Raw genomic sequence first — 24,609 nt, 5'->3', positions numbered from 1 at the left:
AAATTGACAACAGAAAAAAAAAATCAAACAAAAAAATCAAAGATTCTTTAGGAAAGCAAACACTTTTCCCAAAAGATTTTGTTTAGTTGAATATTCAATCTACTGTCTAAAAGACTGATGAAATTTTTTTGACCAACTTGAATAAATAGGCTTAAGGGAACCACACTTTGTTGTGCCACCTACAGGAAAGAGGACAGCAAAAAGCAAAGTGCAAAGCATCTGGCAGAAGCCCAAGTTCCCTTGAAGCAGGAGAGTCAGGCCACAGATGGGGAGCATACGTAACTGGGATTATTGAAGGCAAATTACATACAACTACTTTTACATTGCCTTTTCTGCAACTTAGTTTAAATCTTTACTGAAACAGAGACAAGAAAGAAAGCATTATACAGAATCAAACCAAAGGCTACCATATTTAAAACCCTGAATTTAGTGCTTAACACCTCTCAGTCACATTCAGAGAAAAAAAGTCACACAATTGCCTAGTATGAAAATATGTACATTTAATACAAACAACGGTATTTGAAATATTCTGAAAGACCTTTAAGACAGGTCAGTAGCTAGCAGTACTCGCTCCTCTGTTAATTTACGTTCTCTCCTTAGTTTGGGTCAGAAACTATCTTTGCATCCAAACTGTTACAGGTTTTAAGGCATTAGCGTACAAAATAATCCATCCCTCCAATTCTTATAAGGCTCTCACTTAATAACATACTATCCTTCCCAATAAACTCAACAATATCAGATAAGGGATTTACAACCCCTCATCTAATTCAGCTCTGCCTCTTCTTTTCCTTACTAATCAGGACAGTATTCCTATTTAAAGTAGCAAGCTAACAGACAAATGTGGCTTCCACCACAACCTCATGAAGTGACAAAAATTTCCCTTCCAGTGCTCCTTCTGGATCTTTAAAACACATTTCAGACCATGCATTTTTTTAATTAAGCACTTTGTTGGCAGATAAAGACTGGAATAACATTCTAGACGATATGTTACAGGTTTTGAGAACCATCACTGACAGCAATCATATATTCTGGCCTTGTATTGTCATTCTTAAGCTGAGTTCACTGGGAACTTCCAGTAACTTTTATATATACACATATGCACACCTATAAACATTTCTAATACCATTCCTTTAACTCAGGGTTTCTCAAATGGGGGTCGCCGCTTGTGTAGGGAAAGCCACTGGCAGGCCGGGCCGGTGTGTTTACCTGTCCCACCCGCAGGTCCAGCTGATCACGGCTCCCATTGGCCACGGATCGCTGCTTTGGGCCAACAGGAGCTGCTGGAAGCAGCGTGGGCCGACGGACTTACTGGCCGCCACTTTCAGCAGCTCCCATTGGCCCAGGGCAGCGATCCGCAGCCAGTGGGCGCCACAATCATCCGGACCTGCGGACAGGGCAGGTAAACACACCGGCCCGGCCCGCCAGGAGCTTTCCCTATGCAAGCGGCGACCCCTGTTTGAGAAACTCTGCTTTAACTCATGACAAAAATTAGTTGTTCCAAAAGTTGATTTAAACCTAATTTTTCTTTTCCCTATCTTTCACAAATGGTTTACCTTGTTTAATTCAAATTTGACCAAGAAGTCTCCTTTGATCTACACATATAACACTTGAAGCAGAAATGACCTTTTCTGAGTATTTAGAGGGAGGAAAATCTCAGGACTATAAAGGAGAACTGGTTACAGCCTTATCTACAGACTGGCTACAAACTCTCTATAATATGTATTTCTGTGTGTTTTACATATTTATTTTTGTACACCGGTCAGTTTGCGAGAGAGAGCTCACTTATACCTGTAGTAAAATACGTGTGTAAGATTCAGATTGACAAAAATTAGATAAGCAAAGAACTGAAGAGTTAAGGTACCCCAAACAACTTTAACTCTGCAACTGTTGCATTATAAACATGTGGACTGTCTATGCTCTATGACAGCGGTTGCCAAACTGTGGCTCATGAGCGCATATAGCTCTTTTACAATTAAAGTGCAGCTCGCAGAGCCTTTCCCTGCCTCTACCCTCACTCTTTGCCTAGCAAATTGGGGGCAGAGGAGAAGCTCAGAGCTTTTACCATGTGGCGGGGTTAGGGGCTCTCAAACTTCTGAAAATTGTTGTATGTGGTTTGGAGAGTTGGTAAGTTTGGCCACCCCTGCTCTATGAGGATTCTTTATGTGAAAGGACAGAGAAAATAATATCCTTATTAAACAATCTAATGAAGTGTGTTAGACTGAGCATCCCTTCATACAGATGTGTTTAGGGTAACTGCACTTGTATATCCCCTCTGTGGTCCACTCCCAAAGTGCCCAGTCAGGTCTCCAACAGTCATCTGTCTCTGGGCAGTGACTGTTGTCCCATTCTCTTCTGACCAGGGGTTTTAAGGTTTCACAACTCCTTGCCTTACACGGAGATACCCCCAGCAAGTTAGTCTGCCTGAAGGCCAGCATCTGCAGTTTGCTTTTCTCTTCAAGAACTCTTCAAGAACTATATTACATTGCCAGCAGTTACAAGGTACCATTCAGCTCCTTCTAAGCAAGCACATTTATTCTTAAGGTAAAAGCATTCCAATATACACATGTTAAAAGCTTACCAGAGGTCTCCCATCAATCTTATGGGGCCCTAATAGACCAAAGTCTTTCTGACCCATCTAGAAGGGTTGGGCTTTATGCTAAAAGCCTTTCTTTTTCAATTGTCTCTGGAAAACTCACTTTGAACCAGTATATTAAAGCCTTCCAAAAGGTGCTCTCTCTCTGGAGGTAGCTACAACCTGAGTGATTCACCTCAATCAGCCCCTAGCCTCACAGTTTTTAGTTCCTAGAGGAGCTGTGGCAACCCTCCCTCTCTGGAGTTGCTTGTACTCCCTGGCCCACTAAAAGCATTTATAAACTTAATACAGTATGTTCTTCCAAAGATACTGCATGGAGTTGCAACATCTGTCACAGTCTTAAGGATGTCATACAGCCTGATATGACACTCAGCCTGTTTTCATATATCTTGTGTAACTTCACAAAAACTGTTCTATTCATTGTATCTTGTAAATATATCATGGATGAAATTGATTTAAAAAGATCATTTGTAGGAGAACGGAGATGGAGCAGAATACCTTCATTAAAACAAAACCCATGTAATAATGACAGAGAGATTGACATTTGTCCAAAATACGTAAAAAATGTAAGGATATGGTGCAAGACGTCCTCCTCATTTTTTTTATTTGGTTCTGTTTAGTATGCAACTACTCACTGCTTGTGAAGTTATGAAACAGAAAATGTAGTTATGGTAAAAAATTGTGACTACAAAGAGAACGAAGAAAAAAGAAATGTGAAAGCAACCTTCTTGTCCATCCAATTGGTAATATATTAAATAATCTATAACAGCAGCACTGAAATGGCTTCCTATGATATTAAGCAGGGACTTCAGAAATGATCAGCTCTTCGGCACAGGAAGGGCGATGGGAAGGAGGGAAGGTATGGCAAAACACCATTTGATTGCTTGAGCAGCTGAGAGATTTCTGCAAAGGCAGATAATTGATAGTGTGTGGGATTTCTTCTAGAAGATGTAAGTAACAGCATGTGTAAATAAACTAGAAGCTTCCAGATGAAACACAGAAACATAACACTTGTTTTGAAATAGAAAGATTTGCTAAGTTGCAAAGATAAGAAAAGCAGAGTTTGTTTTGTTAGATGTAAACTAGAAAAAACAAATGTACGTGGTTTCTCACTTCAGTTGTAATACATATTAAGACTAACATCACTGTACTTGAATTCAATTACTTCATCCAATTTTAGGATCATTTGTGCCTGGTTTACATTTTGGGAACAAAGCAATTGCGTGCCATTCTCATGAAATCCCACCAACACTGGCTGAGAAGGTAATCACTGTTAGTAGGTCTGCTGTTTCCCTCTCTGATGCTACAGCCTATTCTCTATTTCCATCTGTGTATCATCAAATGGTTTTTCTTAAAAGAATCAATCATTTATTAAAAACAAAGAAAATCTGCCAGGAAGATCTAACCAACAGGTGGGTATGGGAAGAACAATACAAAAATGAGAACAGAGTAAGTTTGGTGTGTTCATGGGGAACAAAGAAACAACAGCTGATGCTAAGCATATATCAATGTTTTCAGAAATCTTTATGATATTTCAATTTTAATGGCTTCAAGAGTTGTCACTTGAAGTCGTAAGGGGAGTATTTTGATAAAAAAAATCTTGTGATGAAATCTACATTTTTCGCCAACTACAGAAAGAGCAGTTTAACTTAAAAAGCACATGGCAACTTTTGAGCCATTCTCTAATCTCTATTTTCTTAGTAGTTGTAAGAAAGTTTACGTAACAGGTACAAAACATGGTAGGCCTAAGTCATCCATTATTATCCTTTCCCACAATTACATGGGGGAGGGAGGGTGTCACTCAGAGGAATTATATAGCTCAACTTGCATTTGGTAATTCAAAGTGAAGCCCACAAATGAGATGTCTCATTAGTTTGAGCAGATGGATCAAAATTAAAGGCTGAATCACCAACTTTTAATTTCCCAGTAGCCAGGAAGAGCTTGAAGTCTTGCAGAGTATGACTTTTTTCATGAAAAATCAACATGAAAAGATTTTCTCCATCTGTCATAACACATGCCTATGTAGAATACAACTCTCTCCTACTGTGTTTACTCTTTAAAAATGAAAATGCACATTGCATCCATTAAACACAGGAACATACAACTTCAGATGAATATCACACTGCAAACCGTAGTATAATAATGTGATTTGGACAAACCAGCATGACTTCAGTTTGAGTAAATAAAACAAGTAAACACAGTGCAGTGTAGCCACTGTGGTAAGTGGATCTAACTACGTTGACTTCAGTTGTGTTAGTCACATAACTGAAGTTGCGTAAGTTAGATAGACTTACAAGACCAGCCCTAAGACTTTCCAACTAGCAACATTTTTGGTAAAGACTCTCACAAGACCATACTGAAGAAACTTGATAACCACAGAAGAGAAGTACTAATTCCTGTTCTGTATTTTAAAAAAGGATAGTTATTTCCCTCTAATTCTGCTTCTGTCACACAGGATTCTCACTATTGCGTCTTGTGTTCCACTGTGAGACAGAGCATACAGCTTTTTGGTCATCTGAGGTAGTGATAGTAGAGACTAACATGAGATATCCCTCTTCTGACAGTCATACTTACCACCTGAGCACCTAGAACCTTCCAGCTAGTTACTAAATTCCACACAGATAGCCTAAAGGATGTAAAGAAAAATTCCAAAAAGCAAGACCCTTAGCTAGGTGAAATAATCCTCTAAAATATCTTACAAGGAAGCAGATTTACATGCAAAGGAGAGGAAACAATTGCAGATTCGATGTGCACATAATTCACACACTCAGGAAGTAAGTAGCTTGAGGCATATCTAAAAATATAGAATGGCAAAACATAATAGGTAATATTAAAGAAACAGGCTCATGCCCAACCTGGATGCAAAAGCATTTATAAAACAAGGAGTAAAACATTGTCACTCAATGAGAATTCTAGAAAAACAAATGCTACTCTCAAAGGATTAAAAAATTCCTTCCAGGGGTGCTATCTCTCCTCCCACCTAGGAGCAGAGGATTCAGAGACACATTAATGTCTACATTTTTACTACACATTTTTATATAATGTTTGAAAGCAAAAGTGACTAATTTGCACAACATGGTTCATATTAATCTACAGCAGTCATTGCTGCAAGGTAGTATGACAGCAAATGGGTTAGAATTAAAAAAGACTACATATTCAGAGAAAGACTCTGCAGTTACACTAGGCTAGGATAAAAAGAAAGAACACACTAATCACCTGCTAGAGTTGTTAAAAAAAAATTCCTTCTTTAAGCTATAATACTCTATCGCAATGTCATGTGGATTATGGGCAGGTTTATGCTTCTTTTGAAGCATTCTGCATTGTCGGGGCAGGATGACAGACTACACAATCAGCCTGTTCCAGGATGGTAAATCCTATGATTCTTTAGTAATTAATATAGAAACAAGCATATTTTAAAACTTCAAATTAAAAAGAAAAATGAAAATGTGTTGGTAATTTCAATATGCATTTTACCATTTTCTTTAAGATTGTTTTCTCAATTACATCTTTTTTTGAGATATCCCTGAAGCTACTTACATCTGATACACTGCAGGCATCACTGAGTTAAAATACAATAAACTGACTTGTAATTTTACATGCATGCAGTGTTTAAATTTCTCTTCCGGATATTCAACATACTGACAAGAAAACACATCTGCAAATGTTTTGAAGTAGAAAATGTCAAGCAACCATATTTATCCTGAAATTTTAAGGCCAGTAAGCTAAACAAATCTGTGCATTAAAAAGCATTTTTGTCACAGACCGGTTAAAACCATTATGTAACATCCATACGTTAAAGTTTTAAACAAGTAAGTGCTCAAACATATAGTGTCTTTAAAAAGTTACTATCAACAGCAATCTGGATCTCTTGATGTGGAACCAAATTGAGATTTAAATAGCAAAGAAAACAATAATTCTGCTGAAAGTGAAAATGTACTGTTTATTGAGCTGTTAGTTTGTAATATAATATTCAAAAATTGAGTTCAGTGATTGTGTCAGCTAATGAAATTGTTACATTAAGACTGTAACTTCATTTGACCTCTCTCAGCCATAGCGTAGACCTCAAAATAAAATGCAAACCCACAGTCATATTGTTATTTGTACTGAACCTCAAAACTATTTTCAAGTAAAGCTATACAAACAAAAAAAAAATCTCCCAAGGAAATTACATGCCCTACAAAGTTTTATTTGAATTTTCTCTATAATAATATAAGGTTATTGTAGTTTGTAGGACGATGGAATCAAGAAAGCAATTGGTCCTTTAGCCAAGAAGACTGCTCCACTCAAATCTCCTAATGGAGATATCACTGACAGATTCAAACAGATACAATGCTGGGTGGACACTATCACAAATTTTACTCACGTGAAACCACTATTTCTGAAGCGGCACTAAATGGGTTCCCCAGGCTCCAGATTATCGAAGAGTTTAATTTAGAACCATCTATAAGTGAGTTTGAAAAGGTGATCACCTCCCTAGCATCAGAAAGCCCTCAGGAAAAGTTGGAATTCTAGCTAAAATTCTGAAAGTAGGAGGACAGATTGTGCTTAAATATCTGTACAATAACCTTGCTTGTTGGAGGGAAGGAGTGAAAGCACAAGACAAAGGATGACAACAACATAATGTTGTATAAAAATAAAGGATATTGAAGTGATTACAACAGCTACAGAGGAATTGTTCTCTATACTGTTGCTGACAGGACATTTGCATAGGTAACTTTCAACAGAGTGCAAGTTCTTGCTGACCATTAAGAGCATCAATGTTGCTTCTGTGCCAGTAGATCAGCCTGAAGGTTACAATCCCATGGTTATCAGTATGACAGCTTTGAAATTAGCAGTGATCTAAAACAAAGATGTGATCTGGCAGCAACACTCATCAATACATTTTTCTCTCTAGTGGTTCGTCATACTTTCTCATCTACCAAGGGTATACAACTCCATACAACATCAGTTGGAAAATTCTTCAACATTGCACATATGAGAACAAAACATAAGGTTAAAGATGTGGTGATGAGAGAACTTCTTTTCACCAATGACGCAGTGCTCATCACAGATAGTGAACAGGAACTCCATAAATTTTACAATAGCTTTATGTTAGCTTGTCATTAATTTGGACTAACCATCATTCTAAAAAACGATAATGATTACAGCACAAGATGTATTGACAGCACAAGAAATTTTAATAGCTGACATTACGCTAGAAGTTATGCACAAGTACTGTGTGGATCAACTACACTGGATAATCTCTCTCTGGATTACAGGCTTAATTCTCACATCAGAAAGGCAGCCATCACATTCAGCCAACTGACTGAATGCATGTGGGGTTAGAGGAAGCTAACATTGAGCCAGACACGTGTTCTGAGTATGCAGATATGAGAGAAATCTAAACACGTTCCACACCCACTTACTTTAATATCAAGTCAGAAACCAAAGTTCTTGATACTGAAATACATGAAAATAGAAAATTGCCAAACAATCACTATTCTTAAACATAAATGTCTTTGTTGGCTCAGTCATCTGCATCAGCTGGATGATGGACATTCCAAATGACCTCTTTATGGAGAACTTGTGGATTCTCTGTGGCCACTGGACTGACCGAGGCTCAGGTTCAAGAGTGATCGCAAGCGGGATTTGAAAAGTTTCAACACTGACACTGAAAGCTTGGAAAAAGCTACTAATGATAGGCTACATTGGAGGGCTGTGCAGCACCCTGGAGTCAAAGAAGCTGAAGAGAGGTTGTTGAGAAAAAGAGAGCAAAGAGGAAAACACAGCAGGCCTGAAGTGCCAATCGTGTGCCATTTCATCTTTACACCTGCACTATCTGTGGCAAGGATTGCCACTTGAGAAGTGGACTTTTTAGCCACTTGTGATGCTGTATGACCAAACTGGACTCCTTTGGCGCTTACACCATTGTCTTTGGAGATGGATTATTGCCATCTTTTGTAGACTACTATAATCACAAAATTGAGATTTTTTAAAATTATGTTGTTAAAAAAATATATTTTTCTGTGGCAATACCAGAAATTGTACATATTTACATCTTATGGATTTAAAGAGATTGCTACCATTAGGTCCATGTATAGCCAGAGACAATACTAGCAAACCAGGAGAGAAGCGAAAGATGATAAATAAAACTCTCCTAAGTGCTAGGGCTTATTTTTTATTTACAAATGGTACTGAGAGAAGAATCAGATAAATCCACCTTGCTTGTAACAACAAAATGGACTATCTCACCTTTATTTTAACTTTGATGAGATCAGAGATTCTGTGTACATTATTTGTGACTGAAAGTCATTTCTCTAATGCTTAGGCCATATGGACCATGGTGCCATTTCTTGAGAACACATCATCAGGAGGAGGAGAATAGGAGGTTGAGACTGACTCATTATGGGATCTTGAAGATTGAGGACCTTTGAGGTAATTTCTCTCATTTTCAACATCCACTTCCTCTAGTCCTGACCAAATATTTCTTCTGACAAACAGACCATACTTTTAAATCCCTCCCGAAGTGTTTATTCTTAGATGTTTTTGGGAAGGGAACTGAAATTTCTTTTATCTCTAGACCTTTTACTGGAGTTACTACGGAGGGATTGAGCATGTGCTAGCATTTGTTGCTGCACTGGCCATGCACCATAAGGACCACGGCCACTTGTCCTAGATGCACCAAGGAGCAGATGACTCTCTATAAGCTCCTGATCCAGAAGCAGGAAATAAAACAGTGATAAACAAATCAGACATATGGAGAATAACCACACTACACGCCACACTGTTTCTTGACTGGACATCAGTCTGAAACCTAAAAACGCACTTTAGAAACCTCCATTGCAGACTGAACTGGAGAACTAATTGTGATTTTTAGATGGGACACTTCAAAGAGCAAGAGATAGGAGATGCTCTGCTAAACATGTAAAAAACAATGGAATTCTTTGCCTGTGATGTACGTATTAATCTCAGATAGTACACCTCTTAAAAATGTAGGCGGGATTAGGAAGTAGGCCAGAGGCTGAAATAAATTTTGATCACTACAGTTACATTTAGCTACATTTAAAACTATACTTTCGAATAGTTTCTCTCTTTCCTGAGTGACAATTTACAGCAAACTTTGAACAGCATCATCGAGAGATGAATGATTTAATGACTTCCTATGTAAGTGGAAAGGAAGAAATGAAATCTGTTAAAGAGATGGACTTCTCAGTAATGAAATGTATTACTACCATTATAAGAGCAAATATATTTACACATCCCCCAATTGTCTATGGTTGATTTATTATTAATACATCAAACCCTGATAAAAGCAGGTTGTTCAGCTGGTATGGGGAATGTCTTCAGAAACAATTTCATGATGAGTTCTATAACTTCTATTTTATTTTTATTATAAAATGTAGTAAGTCTAAAATCCAGACCTGCCATGCATTATGATTCAAAACTAATTATAATCACTTGATATAATAATAACAACAGTTGTTTTAAAGTGCTATACCAAAATACTAGATATTTTCAGCCTTATGCTTCTTAGTTAAAAGTTATCATTTAGTCTGTAAGTTTCATGCATGATAATATTTCTCATTAAAATACTTTTACTGCTTCGAAGAACTCAGAAATTAAGCCTCTGAGTTTAATTGTCTTAGAACACAGAAGAGGAAAATAAAGCATTTCTTTAAAATACAGACTAGATATTCTTGTTCAGATTTTTTTTTCAAGAAACAGATTCTGAATTAAAAAAACAATAAAAAATAAATATACCTGGTGTCCAGCTGTTATTTGCTTCAAAACATTTTCATAACATACTTCGTCCATATTATTCATCTGCTGCACCTGGATAGTAATAAGTGACACATTACCAACTGAAAGTAAAAGTCAGTCTTTCATTCTAGTCGAAACATACTTTATAGTAAATCAGTTAAAAGGAATCCACCCAAATACTTACTAGAAACAAACATTAACATCTAATAAAAAATACAATATAAAAACACTTATTTTTTTTTCCTGTCATACCAAAGTCCTACTAGCATATGAACATAGCATAGTGGGTCTATCAAAATCAAATACAAGCGTCTGAATATCAACCACATCTAAGAACTGGTTAATAAAGCAAAACGTATTTGCTATCCATATAGTAACATCCACAGATATAAGATCAGCTTTCTAAGTCATTGTTCATTTCCCCCACATAAGTTCAGATAATTCCAGCTAGTATTAAAAGGATTCTCTATAAGTGTACATAATGTCATGGGAAGTGGAAACAATTTTGCAGAGTAGCAGACCCTTTTTACACAGTGTTCTATTAATCCATCACATTATTTATCAGTAATTCCATACCAAGAACTTAGTATCAAAATTTTTGACATGATGCAAGTGAGAGAAGACAGTGCTGTGCAAGGATGTAAAGAGTAATATTAAAATAAGATTATCCAGGGACTCTCAATCACTAAATGTGGCTTTAGTTAAATTGTTTCTGAAGACATTCCCCATAACATTTAAGGTATTATGCCAGTAACTTTGTCCATATCTTATTAGCTCTCATAGGAGAGTATTACAATCTATTGGGGATGAGTACTTCATTTGAATATAACCACTGCAAATTGAAGATCTATGAAATTTAGATAAACATGCAAATATTTGTGTGACTCAATATCACTGCTTACATTCAAACAAAGGTTATACAACATTAAGGTTGTGACGAAATGAAACAAGGAAATTTAAAGTCAGAACTGACACTCAGTCTATAGCTCATTTTGTTCATTTAATGGGGGGTGAGAGGAGACATTTGATAGATGAGTTGAATCTTCCAGCAGCCATCAAGCAATAGTGGGAAAACATGCAATATTCAGAAAATGGAAATTTAACCTCTCTCTGGTATATTCAGAATGGTTGAAAGAATTGTTAAACACGGCTTTAATGGAAAAAAAATAACTTTATATGGGTGAAATAAACATATCCAAATATGGTGTCACATGAATGCCATGAGAATAAGAATGCAACATGTGTTTTTCAAACATGGCGTTATTACTAAGAGCAACATTTTATAGATTACATTTCATATCCTATAGACTAATTTCATGATACAGTGCTAGGTCTTTCCTATCTGAACGAAAACTTTCTAAAAGATAAAATGGAATTAAAAGCATAAAGCACAGTATGGCATTCAAATCCTTTATAAGCAGAACATCACACATTTACCTGGCCCACCCTCCTCTTTTCCATTCAAATTGTCATAGCTAGTGAGAAGTTCCATTGTACTGTCCCAATTTAACTTTTAAATACTACTTAATAAAAAGGAAAAGGAAAAACTTTTTGAAGGGGGTGATGATACTAAGAAAGGAAAGGAAATAAAAGTGAAATGAACAAATTGTGGGAAGTAAATCAAAAAGATAAAATAAGAAAGGATAAGTGAATACTAATAGCAATGCTGATCTTAGATAATGGCGACCTACCTAGGATTAGGAGAAATTAAGTTATTTACTTTTCTCATAGTTTCATAAACATACATGGGTGCTTTATAAAACACACACAAAAATATGGTCACTCTGGTAGGTAGTATCTGAATTCGTCTGTCCGAGCTGAAGGAAGGTGCATGTAAAAGGTTCCATTCTCAGTATCGACAGAACAGATTCTGTTTAAGTTATACGCTCCTTGGGATAGAGACCACCCCTTACTTGGTGTTTTGAGCACACGGTTGCTGCTTAGCATCACTACTTAGAAAGGGAAGTGCTTACCATTAGAAAAATAAGAACAGAAATACAAATAAAAGGGAAAATAATGTTTGTCTGGTGATGCTGGAAGAAAGGCAGGCGGCCATGGATGTGCTTTAATTAGGCCACAACTTTATTCACTTAAAATATCTGGAAGTACCCAGCAACAAATTATACAGTACAGGGTCAGCCTCATTTCCTTATTCATGTCCACAATCCCCAGCCATCCCAGACCTGGGATCCTGCCACCCTTTCCTCATATGAGCTGAAAGGGGTGATAAAGGAGGTGGGGGGGAGATCAGCTCCCCACTGTTCCAGAAATAGGAGCCCCAACCCCCCCTTCCTCAGATCCCTTAAGGTATTTGCTTCTCTCCTTGTGGGTTCCAGCTGCTCCAAGAAACAGTCATTATGGTGACAAGAAATTCTCTCTGTATCCTGTCCTGAGGTGACATGTTCCCAGTCAATATGGGGACAGCTGAAATCTGTTGAGTTTTCTATTTTTATAGTCTCTCTAATCTCCGGAGCATTTCACAATCACCATCATCATCCTGCTCAGGTTGCTGATAGTATATCCCTACTGCTATATTCTTATTATTCAATTACGGAATTTCTATCCATAGAGTTCTATGGTATTGTTTGATTCATTTATGATTTGTCCTCTATTTGACTCTATGGTTTCTTTCACATATACTGTCCCTCTCCCATCAGCCTACTCTGTCATTCCTATATATAGTAGAACCTCATAGTTAAGAACACCAGAATTATGAACTGACAGGTCAACCACACATCTCATTTGGAACCAGAAGTATGCAATCAGGCAGCAGCAGAAACAAAAAAAGCAAATACAGTACAGTACCGTGTTAAACGTAAACTACAAAAAAAGAGAGGAAAGTTTAAAAAAGATTTGACAAGGTAAGGAAACAGTTTCTGTGCTTGTTTCATTTAAATTAAGATGGATAACATTTTTCTTCTACATAGTAAAGTTTCAAAGATGCATTGTGCATTAAGACAAAGTTCAGTAGTAAACTTTTGAAAGAACCATTATAACATTTTATTCAGTTATGAACATTCCTGAGATGTTCTTAACTCTGAGGTTCTACTGTATTTTGTAATCTAGTATTACCATGTGCCATTAATTATTTTTCCACCAAGTTTCTGTGGTGCCTATTATATCAATATCCTCATTTAATACCAAGCATTCAAGTTCACCAGTCTTAGTACACTTCTACCTCGATATAACACTGTCCTCGGGAACCAAAAAATCTTACTGCTTTTACAGATCCAGACTAACACGGCTACCCCTCTGATACTTTCTTTCATTTGAGAATTTCTCCTCAGTTCTTACCTGTACTTTACCAACTTCTATACTCTCCTCTTTACAAGGATATACAGAATCCCTAAAAGGGACGTCTCTGTCCAAACAATGTGCCCTTCGTACTGCCATCTTTCCCACAGCCCTTAGTTTAAAAACTCCCCTACCACCTTTTTAATTGTACATGTCAGCAATCTGGTTCCATTTTGGTTTAGGTGGAGCCATCCTTCCTGTATAGGCTCCCCCGTTCCCAACGGTTTCTCCAGTTCCTAATAAACCTAAACCCCTCCTCCCTACACAATCATCTCATCCACACATTGAAACCCTGCAATTCTGCCTGTTTAACTGGCCCTGCACATAGAACTGAAAGCATTTCACAGATGGTATCATGGAGGTCCTAGACTTCAATCTCTTATCTAACAGACTAAATTTGGCCTCCAGGACCTGTCTTCTTCCTTTCCCTATGTCACTGGCACTTACATGTACCACAGCCATTGGCTCCTCCCCAGCACTGCACATAAATCTGTCTAGATGCCTTGACAGGCCCACAACCTTTACACCAGCAGGCAATTCACAATGCAGTTCTCCTGGTCATCACAAACCCAGTTACCCGTACCATGCAGGTACTCTGTAGGGAAGGGATACAGAGATCAGATAAACGGTTTGATAAAGGATTAAAAGGAGGTGTTTGTTAAAGGAGTGGAAATGGGAGGGAGAAGGTTCGGGGCTCCTAGGACTGGCATAGCAGGGAGCCAAGCCCCTCATAGAATATCAGGGTTGGAAGGGACCTCAGGAAGTCATCTAGTCCAACCCCCTGCTCAAAGCAGGACCAATCCCCAACTAAATCATCCCAGCCAGGGCTTTGTCAAGCCTGACCTTAAAAACCTCTAAGGAAGGAGATTCCTCCACCTCCCGAGGTAACCCAGTGCAGTGCTTCACTACCCTCCTAGTGAAAAAAAGTTTTTCCTAATACCCAACCTAAACCTCCCCCACTGCAACTTGAGACCATTACTCCTTGTTCTGTCATCTGGTACCACTGAGAACAGCCTAGATCCATCCTCTTTGGAACCCCTTTTCAGGTAGTTGAAAGCAGCTATCAAATCCCCCCTCATTCTTCTCTTCCCCTCTTATCACCCACCTTTACCCTCATTCAAGAGGTGAGGGAAGGGGATGGTAAGATCCCAACAGCGGGTTGGCTGGGGACCAGGATGAAAATGAAGGGAGGGCTGACGGAAGTCCCTCTGCCACCCAGGCAGATATTGAAATGATTATATAATTACCTACACTGTGCATTTTTATCTATCAGGTACTCCTAGAGAGCTAATAATAACGTTGCAGCCAAATTTAACCACATTCAGTTCTACTTCTGGTATAGCTGGACAATTTCCACATCTCCAGCAACTCTTCCAATTTTACACATTCATTTTAGACATGTCTCAAGTATTCCAGTACATAAAATAGATTCAACTGTAGTTTTAAACAACTAGCATTTCAACCAACACTAATTCCTATAATGTGCATTCAATACCTTATTCTTCCTATATCCTCCGTCCTTCCAACCCTCTTTTTCAATATTATTTCCATGATTTCATAGAATTCAAGATCAGAAGGGACCATTATGATCATCTAGTCTGACCTCCTGCTAGATGCAGGCCACATAAGCCGATCCACCCACTCCTTTAGCAAGCGACCCCTGCCCCATGCTTCGGAGGAAGGCGAAAAACCTCCAGGGCCACTGCCAATCTTCCCTGGAGGAAAATTCCTTCCCGACCACAAATATGGCGGTCAGCTGAACCCCGAGCATGCGGGCAAGACTCTCCAGCCATACCCTCTGGAAAAAGGTTATATCATATCATTGACCCATTGTACTATTTACCAGTGTGGCACTTAATTGACCTATTGACTAAGCCCGTTATCCTATCATACCATCTCCTCCATAAACTTATCTAGCTTAATCTTAAAGTCGTGGAGGTCCTTCGCCCCCACTGTTTCCCTCGGTAGGCTGTTCCAGTATTGCACTCCCCTGATGGTTAGAAACCTTCGTCTAATTTCAAGCCTGAATTTCCTGACTGACAATTTATATCTGTTTGTCCTCGTGTCCACATTAGCACTGAGCTGAAATAATTCCTCTCCTTCCCTGGTATTTATCCCTCTGATATATTTAAAGAGTTTCCATCAGGTAGTCAGAAATGCTGATGGCCTATGCCTTTTAGGTTTTTAATAAATCTTGTAATTCTGAGGCAGCAGTGTCGTCAGGTTATTCAACATATACTTTAGTTGGGGACTTCATGAAAATTGCTTTAAGTAAGCAAGCATTTTGATGACAGTCATTTTTTAAATGATTATTTTGTATTAGTTGGGACAGAATATATATTCCTTAAATCAGTATATTCAAATTAGCAGTTTTCCATCTATTACAGTTTCCTTAAAAGATAAAAAAACTTCATGCAACAGTTGGTGACATTTTAAATGTGCTGCTAATCTGAACCAAAACTTCCTAGCAGCATCAATTACAGATTTGTCTCATGGGTACTTAAATACATCAAACATAAACAACAAACTTGGAAAAGACTGAAAGAGTTCCCTTACTATGTGTAGCCAAGCTGGAGAACTCTATTATTTCTTGGTGGCACAGTAAAGCATGTAAAACTAACAAACAAAAACAAGAAAAATCTAAGTACAATTTAGGGGTTGGGAAGGAAATCCTCATTTATTGATCAAAAAATTGTTAGTGGGATTTGCACACCATTATCTTCTCTCTAAAGAAATGTTTTAAACATACTATCAGTAAAAAGAAAAGGAAAGAAACTGGTGGCATGTATAAGGCTAGTGAATTCAAACCATACTGTAAATTCACAGCATCCAATTGATCTTATTATTTTTACCTCAAATTTGTCGAAGAGTCATTTGTTCACATAAAGTGATTTTATTATGGTCTCAATCTTTCTTTTAACCATATACTACATTTAAAGTCCTATCAAGCAAAACTGTGCTTCAGGCCATGTTAGGAGATCGAAAATATCTCTGACTGGAATTTCTGCCTAATTGATGTTCAACACTGGTATGGAACCAAACGTGTGTACAAATGTCAGTCAGTTTTGAAATTGTGTGTTCTCTTTTCACTTAAACAGAAGAGCATCATTTGGAGAGAGAATTATTTTGTACTTTTTTTGGCCAATTATAATTTTGTGCAGGCCAGGTTGTACACGATGGCTAGTGATTCTCTAACCATATCAAATAAAACAGAGGGAAAAAAGCATTGTCATTATCTAAAAAAGCAGCAAAGAATCCTGTGGCACCTTATAGACTAACAGACGTTTTGCAGCATGAGCTTTCATGGGTGAATACCCACTTCTTCAGATGCTTGCATCCGAAGAAGTGGGTATTCACCCACGAAAGCTCATGCTGCAAAACGTCTGTTAGTCTATAAGGTGCCACAGGATTCTTTGCTGCTTTTACAGAACCAGACTAACACGGCTACCCCTCTGATACTTGTCATTATCTAGTGTCTGAACTTAACAGCAGCAAAGAAATAAATATGCATTAACTCGTGTACCTAAGAGTTTTATCCATCTTCTACACTAAGGACACAAACCTAGTTTGTTTTATGTTGCAAATGAGAAAACCCCATCCCAGTCTTTCAAACTTTCAGCGCCTAATTAAAATGACTAATAGTGGATCGAGACATTCCTGGCACTGGATATTACTCTTTCATATAAGCTGATGCATGTTTCCTATTCCATAGCTCTTTTGCACAAATCCTACTTAACTGAGATAATGTTAAGTGAAAAACAATTCCAGCCAACAAGGAAGTACTTTAGCTAAGCTTTTCCAATCCAACTATTAGGTGTTTTTTGTTTTTTTTGGGGGGAGGAGGGGCAGGGGGAGGCGGGAGGGAGATGTATCTGCCCTTTTGAACAGAACAATAACTAGAGGGGGACAAATGCAAAGGTCTTTTCTGTTTAAATTTTGGCATTTATTACTCACGGAGGTAGGAGAGGTGTTTGAAAAACCAATGCCTTAGACCAGTGGCTCTCAAACTTTTTTACTGGTGACCCCTTTTACATAGCAATCCTCTGAGTGTGGCCCCCCCCACATAAATTTAAAAAAGCCCACTTTTTTATATATTTAACACCATTATAAATGCTGGAGGCAAATTGGGGTTTGGGATGGAGGTTGACAGCTTACAACCCCCCATGTAATAACCTCGTGACCCCCTGAGGGATCCCGACCCCCAGTTTGAGAACCCCTGCCTTAGACAAATGTGCCTCCTAGCTGCTGAAAGTATGTGGGGAAATGATAGGGCCCCTTAAGATTAGTTATTATGGCTGCTTCTACCAAAGAGAGGAGGATGCTGTCTGTTTTGAAGGGGCCTTGTGAGCAGTCTATGCACACAATCTGGAAACAGATTGCTAATTGGTCAATCTTCACTTTTTCAGATAAGGTTACTGAGAAGGTTGTGGCAAGGTAAGTCTCACAGTATCTAGCTGCCTCATAGCTCCTTGATATTTGCCAGACCAGCTATGAACACTGCATATATTGTGTTGGCTGATTATCTCCTCCTAACAAGAAATAACAATTAAGAGTCCATGCTAATATTAGACCTAACAGCTGCTTTAGTGGGTTGCCTCAAGAGTTGCTTGTTGGCCCCACAAACACATTTGTGCTGTCTCCTTGGTCATGGGAGGGTTGGGAGAGTGTAGACAGAGACCTGATTCTGCAAGGTCTCACGCTCTGTTTGGGTCGGTTCAGTTCCTATATTGTCCTGGAAGAAATCTTCTGACATGGAGATTCAATACTCTGCATTCTTCATTGAAGATGCCAGCTGCTGTAAGGCACATTCAATTGACTCCATAATGTTTTTTCTATCTCAAATTTCTGATGACATTCTTCTTAGCAAAATGAGGACTTTTTCTTGGCCTGTGGTATTAATGGAAGCATCTCAGCTGTCTATTTTCACCTGAGGAGGGGTAATTCATTAATAATTTCACTTCCTTATTAGAAATTTTTTTTTGGTGGGGGTGGCAGAAAGGGAGGGAGGGGAATTAGTTATTTCATGGTCATTTCAACAATACTTTGTGACGTACTTGACATAGTTGTCTCCTTTCATTTTAAAATTATAAAGCTTATTCCAAAGTTGCTACTAGGAAACTACATCTTTGCCTTTTTCTAACGATACAGTATGAATAAACTAAACATTCAAATGAAGTATTAAGAAATGATTAAAGAAAGGCAACAGCAAATATTATTGAAGGTACTTGAAACAATTAATGAAGGTTAAAATATGCACATCATAATAAGTACCATATGGTAAACTTATCCCTGTGTGCACAGACGTGAAATGGCTCCCCTATGGTTTTAAGGCACCTTTCTTTTCTGCATTGCGGATTGAGTGAATTATTTAAAGAACCTAATGAGAAAGTCATTTTTCACTGTTTTAAAAACATGCCATATTACTGATGGAGCTCTGAAACTAATTTTTGGTTGAAAATGTAAAAAAATAGGCAACCTACAGTCTAGTAGGATATTCTAAGGTAGCACGACAAGTTGGGCTACAAAATATAATTTCTTTTCTTACTTTGTTTTAGCAATCAGAGTAAACTGGCTGGGCCAGTTTGTTCACCTGCCGCATCGGCAGGTTCGGCCAATCGCAGCTCCCACTGGCCGCGGTTCACCAATGGGGGCAGCGGAAAGCGGTGCGGGTGAAGGAGGTGCTGGCCGCAGCTTCCTGCCACCCCCATTGGCCTGGGACGGCGAACAGTGGCCAGTGGGAGCTGCGATTGGCAGAACCTGCCGACACGGCAAATAAAGAAACTGGCCCGGCCCGCCAGGATACTTATCCTGGCGAGCCGCGTACCAGAGGTTGTTGACCCCTGATGTATATTTAACTTGTATTTAACTGAAGATTTAGTATTTGTTTTAAGTGTCAAGTACATTTATCCAGGGCCGCCCAGAGGATTCCGGGGGCCCGGGGTCTTTGGCGGCGGGGGGCCCTTCCGTTCCGGGACCCGCCGCCGAAGTGCCCCGAAGACCCGCGGCGGGAGCCCCCCGCCGCTGAATTACCGCCGAAGCGGGACCCGCCGCCGTTGTGCTGCCCGGTCTTGGGGGGTAATTCGGGGGTGGGGGGGGGTGGGTCCCCTGCCGCAGGTCTTCGGGGCACTTTGGCGGCGGGTCCCGGAACGGAAGGGCCCCCCCCCCGCCGCCGAAATACCGCAGAAGACCGGGCTGCACGGCGGCGGCGGGTCCGGCTTCGGCGGTAATTCGCCACTGGGGGGCCCGCTTGCCCCGCCCCCTCTGGGTGGCCCGGACCCTATCCACCCCGAATACCCACAATCCAACCCCCATTCCCTGCCCCTGACCGCTCCGCCAACCTCCACCCCCTCCCTGTGCCCTGACTGTCCCCAGGACTCCCTGCCCCTTAGCCAACCCCTCCGGCCCCGGCCCCAGCCACAGCCACAGCCCCAGCCTCTTACCCCCGGCTCCCTCCTCACCCGGAGTCTCAGCGCCTCGCCCAACAGCCGCAGCGTGGCTCCAGCGGGGCCTGAGCTCCGTCCCGCTCAGAGCCGCGTGGGGAGGGGGCGGCGCTGGGAGCTCCACGCTGAGCGGAGGCACTGAGCTCAGCCCGGAGCTCCCAACCCCGCCCCCTCCCCACGCGGCTTTGAGCGGGGCGGGGCTCAGGGGCCCTGGCGGAGACATGCTGCGGCGCTGTCTGAGGACGCCGCTTGATGTGCCAGGGCTACAGGAGCGGGACGGAGGCGGGAGCCTCAGCTGTTCTCTTGGGGGCCCCTGCGGGGCCCGGGGCAAATTGCCCCCTTTGCCCCCCCCTCTGGGCGGCCCTGCATTTATCTCAGACTGATTTAATAAGCAGTAATGGATTCTAATACAAATATTGTTACCTTTACATGATGTGTATACCTTGGTTATATTTTCTCTCTATTTCTCATTTTGGAAAAGAATATAAAAGACTGAGTTAAAGACTACTTTCATGTCTCTCGCTATCAAAACTGCATGTATGAAAGCTGATAGCTTGTCCTATGACAGGTTTTGATCATAATTACTCATATGACATTCAATACATCAAATAGGGTGACCAGATGTCCCAATTTTATAGGGACAGTCCTGATTTTTGTGTCTTTTTCTTATATAGGCTCCTATTACCCCCCACCCCACCATCCCAATTTTTCACACTTGCTGTCTGGTCACCCTAACATCAAATCATACTTTTAACATTTATGTCCAAACTGCTTGACTACTTTTCACCGAGTTGAGTGCTGTTACTTCTCATGTATCCTAACAGCAAAACAAACCTAATTCCATAATTTCCACCAAAGATAGGGACTGAAATGAGAGAACTGGACAGAACAATCTGCTTTGAAAACACAGTTCAAAACAAGACTTTGGTAAGGAAACTCACCAACTGATGACAATCATTGCTGTTTAATCGGGACAGAGCTTTATCATCAATCACTCTGCTTAATGTGGAGAGTACAAAGGAGATAAAATGGTGTTTAACCACAGTGAAAATTCTAAGTTCCAGTCTAAATTATGCAAGATGGTATTATTCTGAAAATTTGAAAGTAACTTCTAAGCCTATGTGGTTGTGAAGAGATCTACTTACGATGCAGGAGGCTCCTGCACTAAAGAATAATACAATCTGGAGTATCCAATCACTGTCCAGATAGGTAGGAAGACATTCCACATGCTGGAATCCATAACTGTGTATAAATGTCCAAAAAACATTTTCCAGATTTTCCATAGTCATTTACCTTATTTGTTGTCTTAATTCCTATAAACGTCTGCCCAAGTGGTACAGGTCGAAAACGGCCATCAAAATAGAATAGTCCAATGTAGGGATTAACATGTAGAAATGTGGCAACATCAAGGTAATTGGGTAATGTAGCCGAAAGGCCCAAAATCCTGATCATGCTCTGTGTAGATTCAACCTATCAACAAATTAAAAAAATGACTTAGATATGAGTAAATAATCTGAGTTTTATCAATCAAATACAGAAAAGGATTAAAACATACCTTATAAAATAAGTGCAAGACAATAGTGTGATACAGTTAATAGTTTAAACAGAACACAGACTGGTGGTTCCTGTCTATTCTTCACTCATCTCCATTAAAACATTCTAATACCTCTTCTCATTAAAACATTTTACTTCACCCAATAAAGTTAATAGTTTTGTACTGCCATAAAAAAAGTTGAATCTGTAATAACAGACACATTTAAAAGGTCAATTACAGGGTCTAGTTAAGGAAGAGATAATTAGGCTCCCTCACTCTAATTCAGACCACAAATATGAGGTTTATGAAGCTGAAGACAATACCAAGGTATCTGTTTAAATGGTACAATTAGGTTAATTCATTTTTAACATTGCCGTCTGCCCTCTGTACTGATATTCAGGCTCTATTGGAAAAAAAAAGTCTACTTATGACTATAACACAATAACTTTTTAATGTAATGACATTATTTATGAAATGTCTTGATCAGATACACTCAGATAAGCTTTTGTTGCATGAGATATTTCTTTTCACGTAAGAGTTTGTATGTTACCTGTACTTGTAGATAGAAACCATTTTCAAATGTATTTTTTCTTACTATTCTAGTTTAGTTTGTATAAACCTTAAAGCAATCTTTAGATTACCAAACCATTGTAAAATAATCACTTTTTAATGGTGTAATTTGTATAATCTCCTTTGCATTATGATTTCTTTTTGATACATAAATTGATTTTCTTCCCTGTGCACAGTGGAGATTTTATGATTTTTGTAAGAAGAGTAAAATTGGTGCAGAAAAATACAATTACATGCATTATTCTGTTGAGGAAATCCAAGCTAAGGAGAAATCTCTAATTCTACCTTCCATGGCAAATTGAGACAAAACTGCCAGAGATTCAACGCAGCAGACACATGACAACTTCCATTTTTCAAAGAAAAGGTACATTAAAGTTCCTCTCATGAGAGTGTGCATTCGAGAAAACAAGGCCTTTGAGAAACCAGAGTGGGAGAGAATTTTCAGCATTCTCCATCATCTTCCTCTCCTCATCTCTCCTACCTCCTCACCTTTCCCCTTCATCTTTTCACATTCATGCTGTCACATTCCAGCTAGTCTCCTTTACCCTCCAGTTGCTCCATAATAAAAAAAGATATTTAAGAAATTAACCTGATTTTTTAAAAAAATAGTACATTAATAAATAGAAAGAAGACAACTAAGACTGGAACATGGTAAAAGTGTATAAAATAAAGAATGCGACAGAAAAAGTTGACATGAAGAATGGAAGTTCCCATTTTTTTTAAGCACAAGAATAAAGGAACATTCAATTAAATTAAAAGTTGGGAAATTCAAAACCAATAAAAGGAAATACTTTTCCACACAACACGTGATTAAAATAAAGACCTTGTTGCCATAGGAAGTCACTGAAGACAAGAACTTAACAGGATTCAAACCGGGGTCGGATATTTATATGGATATCAAGAATATCCAGGAGTTAATAATAATATAATTCATGACAAAATTCTGTGTTTCAGGGCATAGGTCAATCTCTAACTACTAGAGTCTAGAATGAGACCTATATAGAGGGCAGATTATCCCACGTATCCATACTGCTGGGTTCTTGCATCTTCCTCTGAAGTATCTGGTTCTGGAATTATCAGAAACATAATATATTGGTATAAATGGACCTGGGGCCTGATTAAGTATGGTAATTCCTGTGTTCCTAAATATAGATATGCACTTGGCAAACAGAATGCTAATAGCATCTTCTCATTCCAACTTGTTTGTTATCAGTCGTCATATTACATGTTGTAATTAAACATAACACAAACCCTTCAAAACATGCTACTTGTAATTTGCCTGTCTCTAAAGCATACAGCACACTTTTGGGGAGTTAAATAATAGTTAAATAGTAATAATACCTCTCCACTTCCAATCTTTCATCTGAATGTACCCCACTGTCACCTCTTTTTGGATGTCCAGTCTCCATTTGAAACGCTCGCTCTTCAAAATTGAACTTCACACCTTTCCTATCTTTTGTCAACTCTGCTATTTATTCTTACAGAATCTGATCCTTTTCGCACTGTCGGATGTCACTTAGGGAACGAAAAAGGCTCTGTCATACCTGTCTACCTTGGGCCACTCTTTGCCTGTCCTCGGTGTTGTAAGTCCCAAAACCTTTCCTCCTCTATGGCCTGGTCTACACCTAAAAAATTAGATCAACCTAGCTACATGGCTCAGGGTGGGGAAAATTTTCACATCCTGTGCAACCTAGTTAGGTTGACCTAACACCACTGTAGACAGAGATCAACAGAAGAATTCTTCCATTGACCTAGCTACCGCTTCTTGGAGAGGTGGACTAAATACACTGATGGAAAAAACCCTTCAGTTGATGTAGGAAGCATCGACATTATAGTGGCAAAGCGGCAGTGCCATAGCTGTGCTGCTATAGCCACTGTAGTGTACGCATACCCCAAGTACCATTTCATGGAGGTTTCAGAGTAGCAGCCAGGTTAGTCTGTATCTGCAAAAAGAACAGGAGTACTTGCCACAAGTGGTACCTTAGAGACTAACAAATTTATTTGAGCATAAGCTTTCGTGGGCTACAGCCCTTTCTTTGGATGCATAGAATGGAACATATAGTGAGGAGATATATATATACACATACCAAGAACATGAAAAGGTGGGAGATGTCTTACCAACTCTGAGAGGCCAATTAAGTAAGAGAAAAAACTTTTTAAGTGAAAATCAAGATAGCCCAGTACAGACAGTTTGATAAGTGTGAGAATACTTACATGGGGAGATAGATTCAACGTTTGTAATGGCTCAGCCATTCCCAGTCTCTATTCAAGCCTAAGTTGATTGTATCTAATTTGCATATCAATTTGAGTTCAGCAGTTTCTCGTTGGAGTGTGTTTTTGAAGCTTTTCTGTTGCAAAATTGCCACCCTCAGGTCTGTTATTGAGTGACCGGACAGGTAAAAGTGTTCTCCTACTGGTTTTTGAATGTTATGATTCCT

The 24,609-nt window shown here is 39.2% G+C and overlaps 1 protein-coding gene across 2 annotated transcripts in view; it reads right to left on the bottom strand.

Annotated features, from left to right (window-relative positions):
- Positions 1 to 24,609, bottom strand: part of ASCC3 (activating signal cointegrator 1 complex subunit 3) — a 493,632-nt gene that overhangs the window by 245,269 nt on the left and 223,754 nt on the right. For both annotated transcript variants that reach the window (XM_039531733.1, XM_039531734.1), the window contains exons 12-13: positions 21,361 to 21,537; positions 10,334 to 10,405 (exon numbers count right to left, since the gene is read on the bottom strand). In XM_039531733.1, coding sequence (XP_039387667.1) covers positions 10,334 to 10,405; positions 21,361 to 21,537 — 249 coding nt within the window. The remainder of the gene's footprint in view (positions 1 to 10,333; positions 10,406 to 21,360; positions 21,538 to 24,609) is intronic.

Source organism: Mauremys reevesii, linkage group 3 (genome assembly GCF_016161935.1).
Source record: "Mauremys reevesii isolate NIE-2019 linkage group 3, ASM1616193v1, whole genome shotgun sequence".
Lineage (NCBI taxonomy): Eukaryota > Metazoa > Chordata > Testudines > Geoemydidae > Mauremys > Mauremys reevesii.
This window is presented reverse-complemented; position numbering and strand designations above follow the sequence as displayed.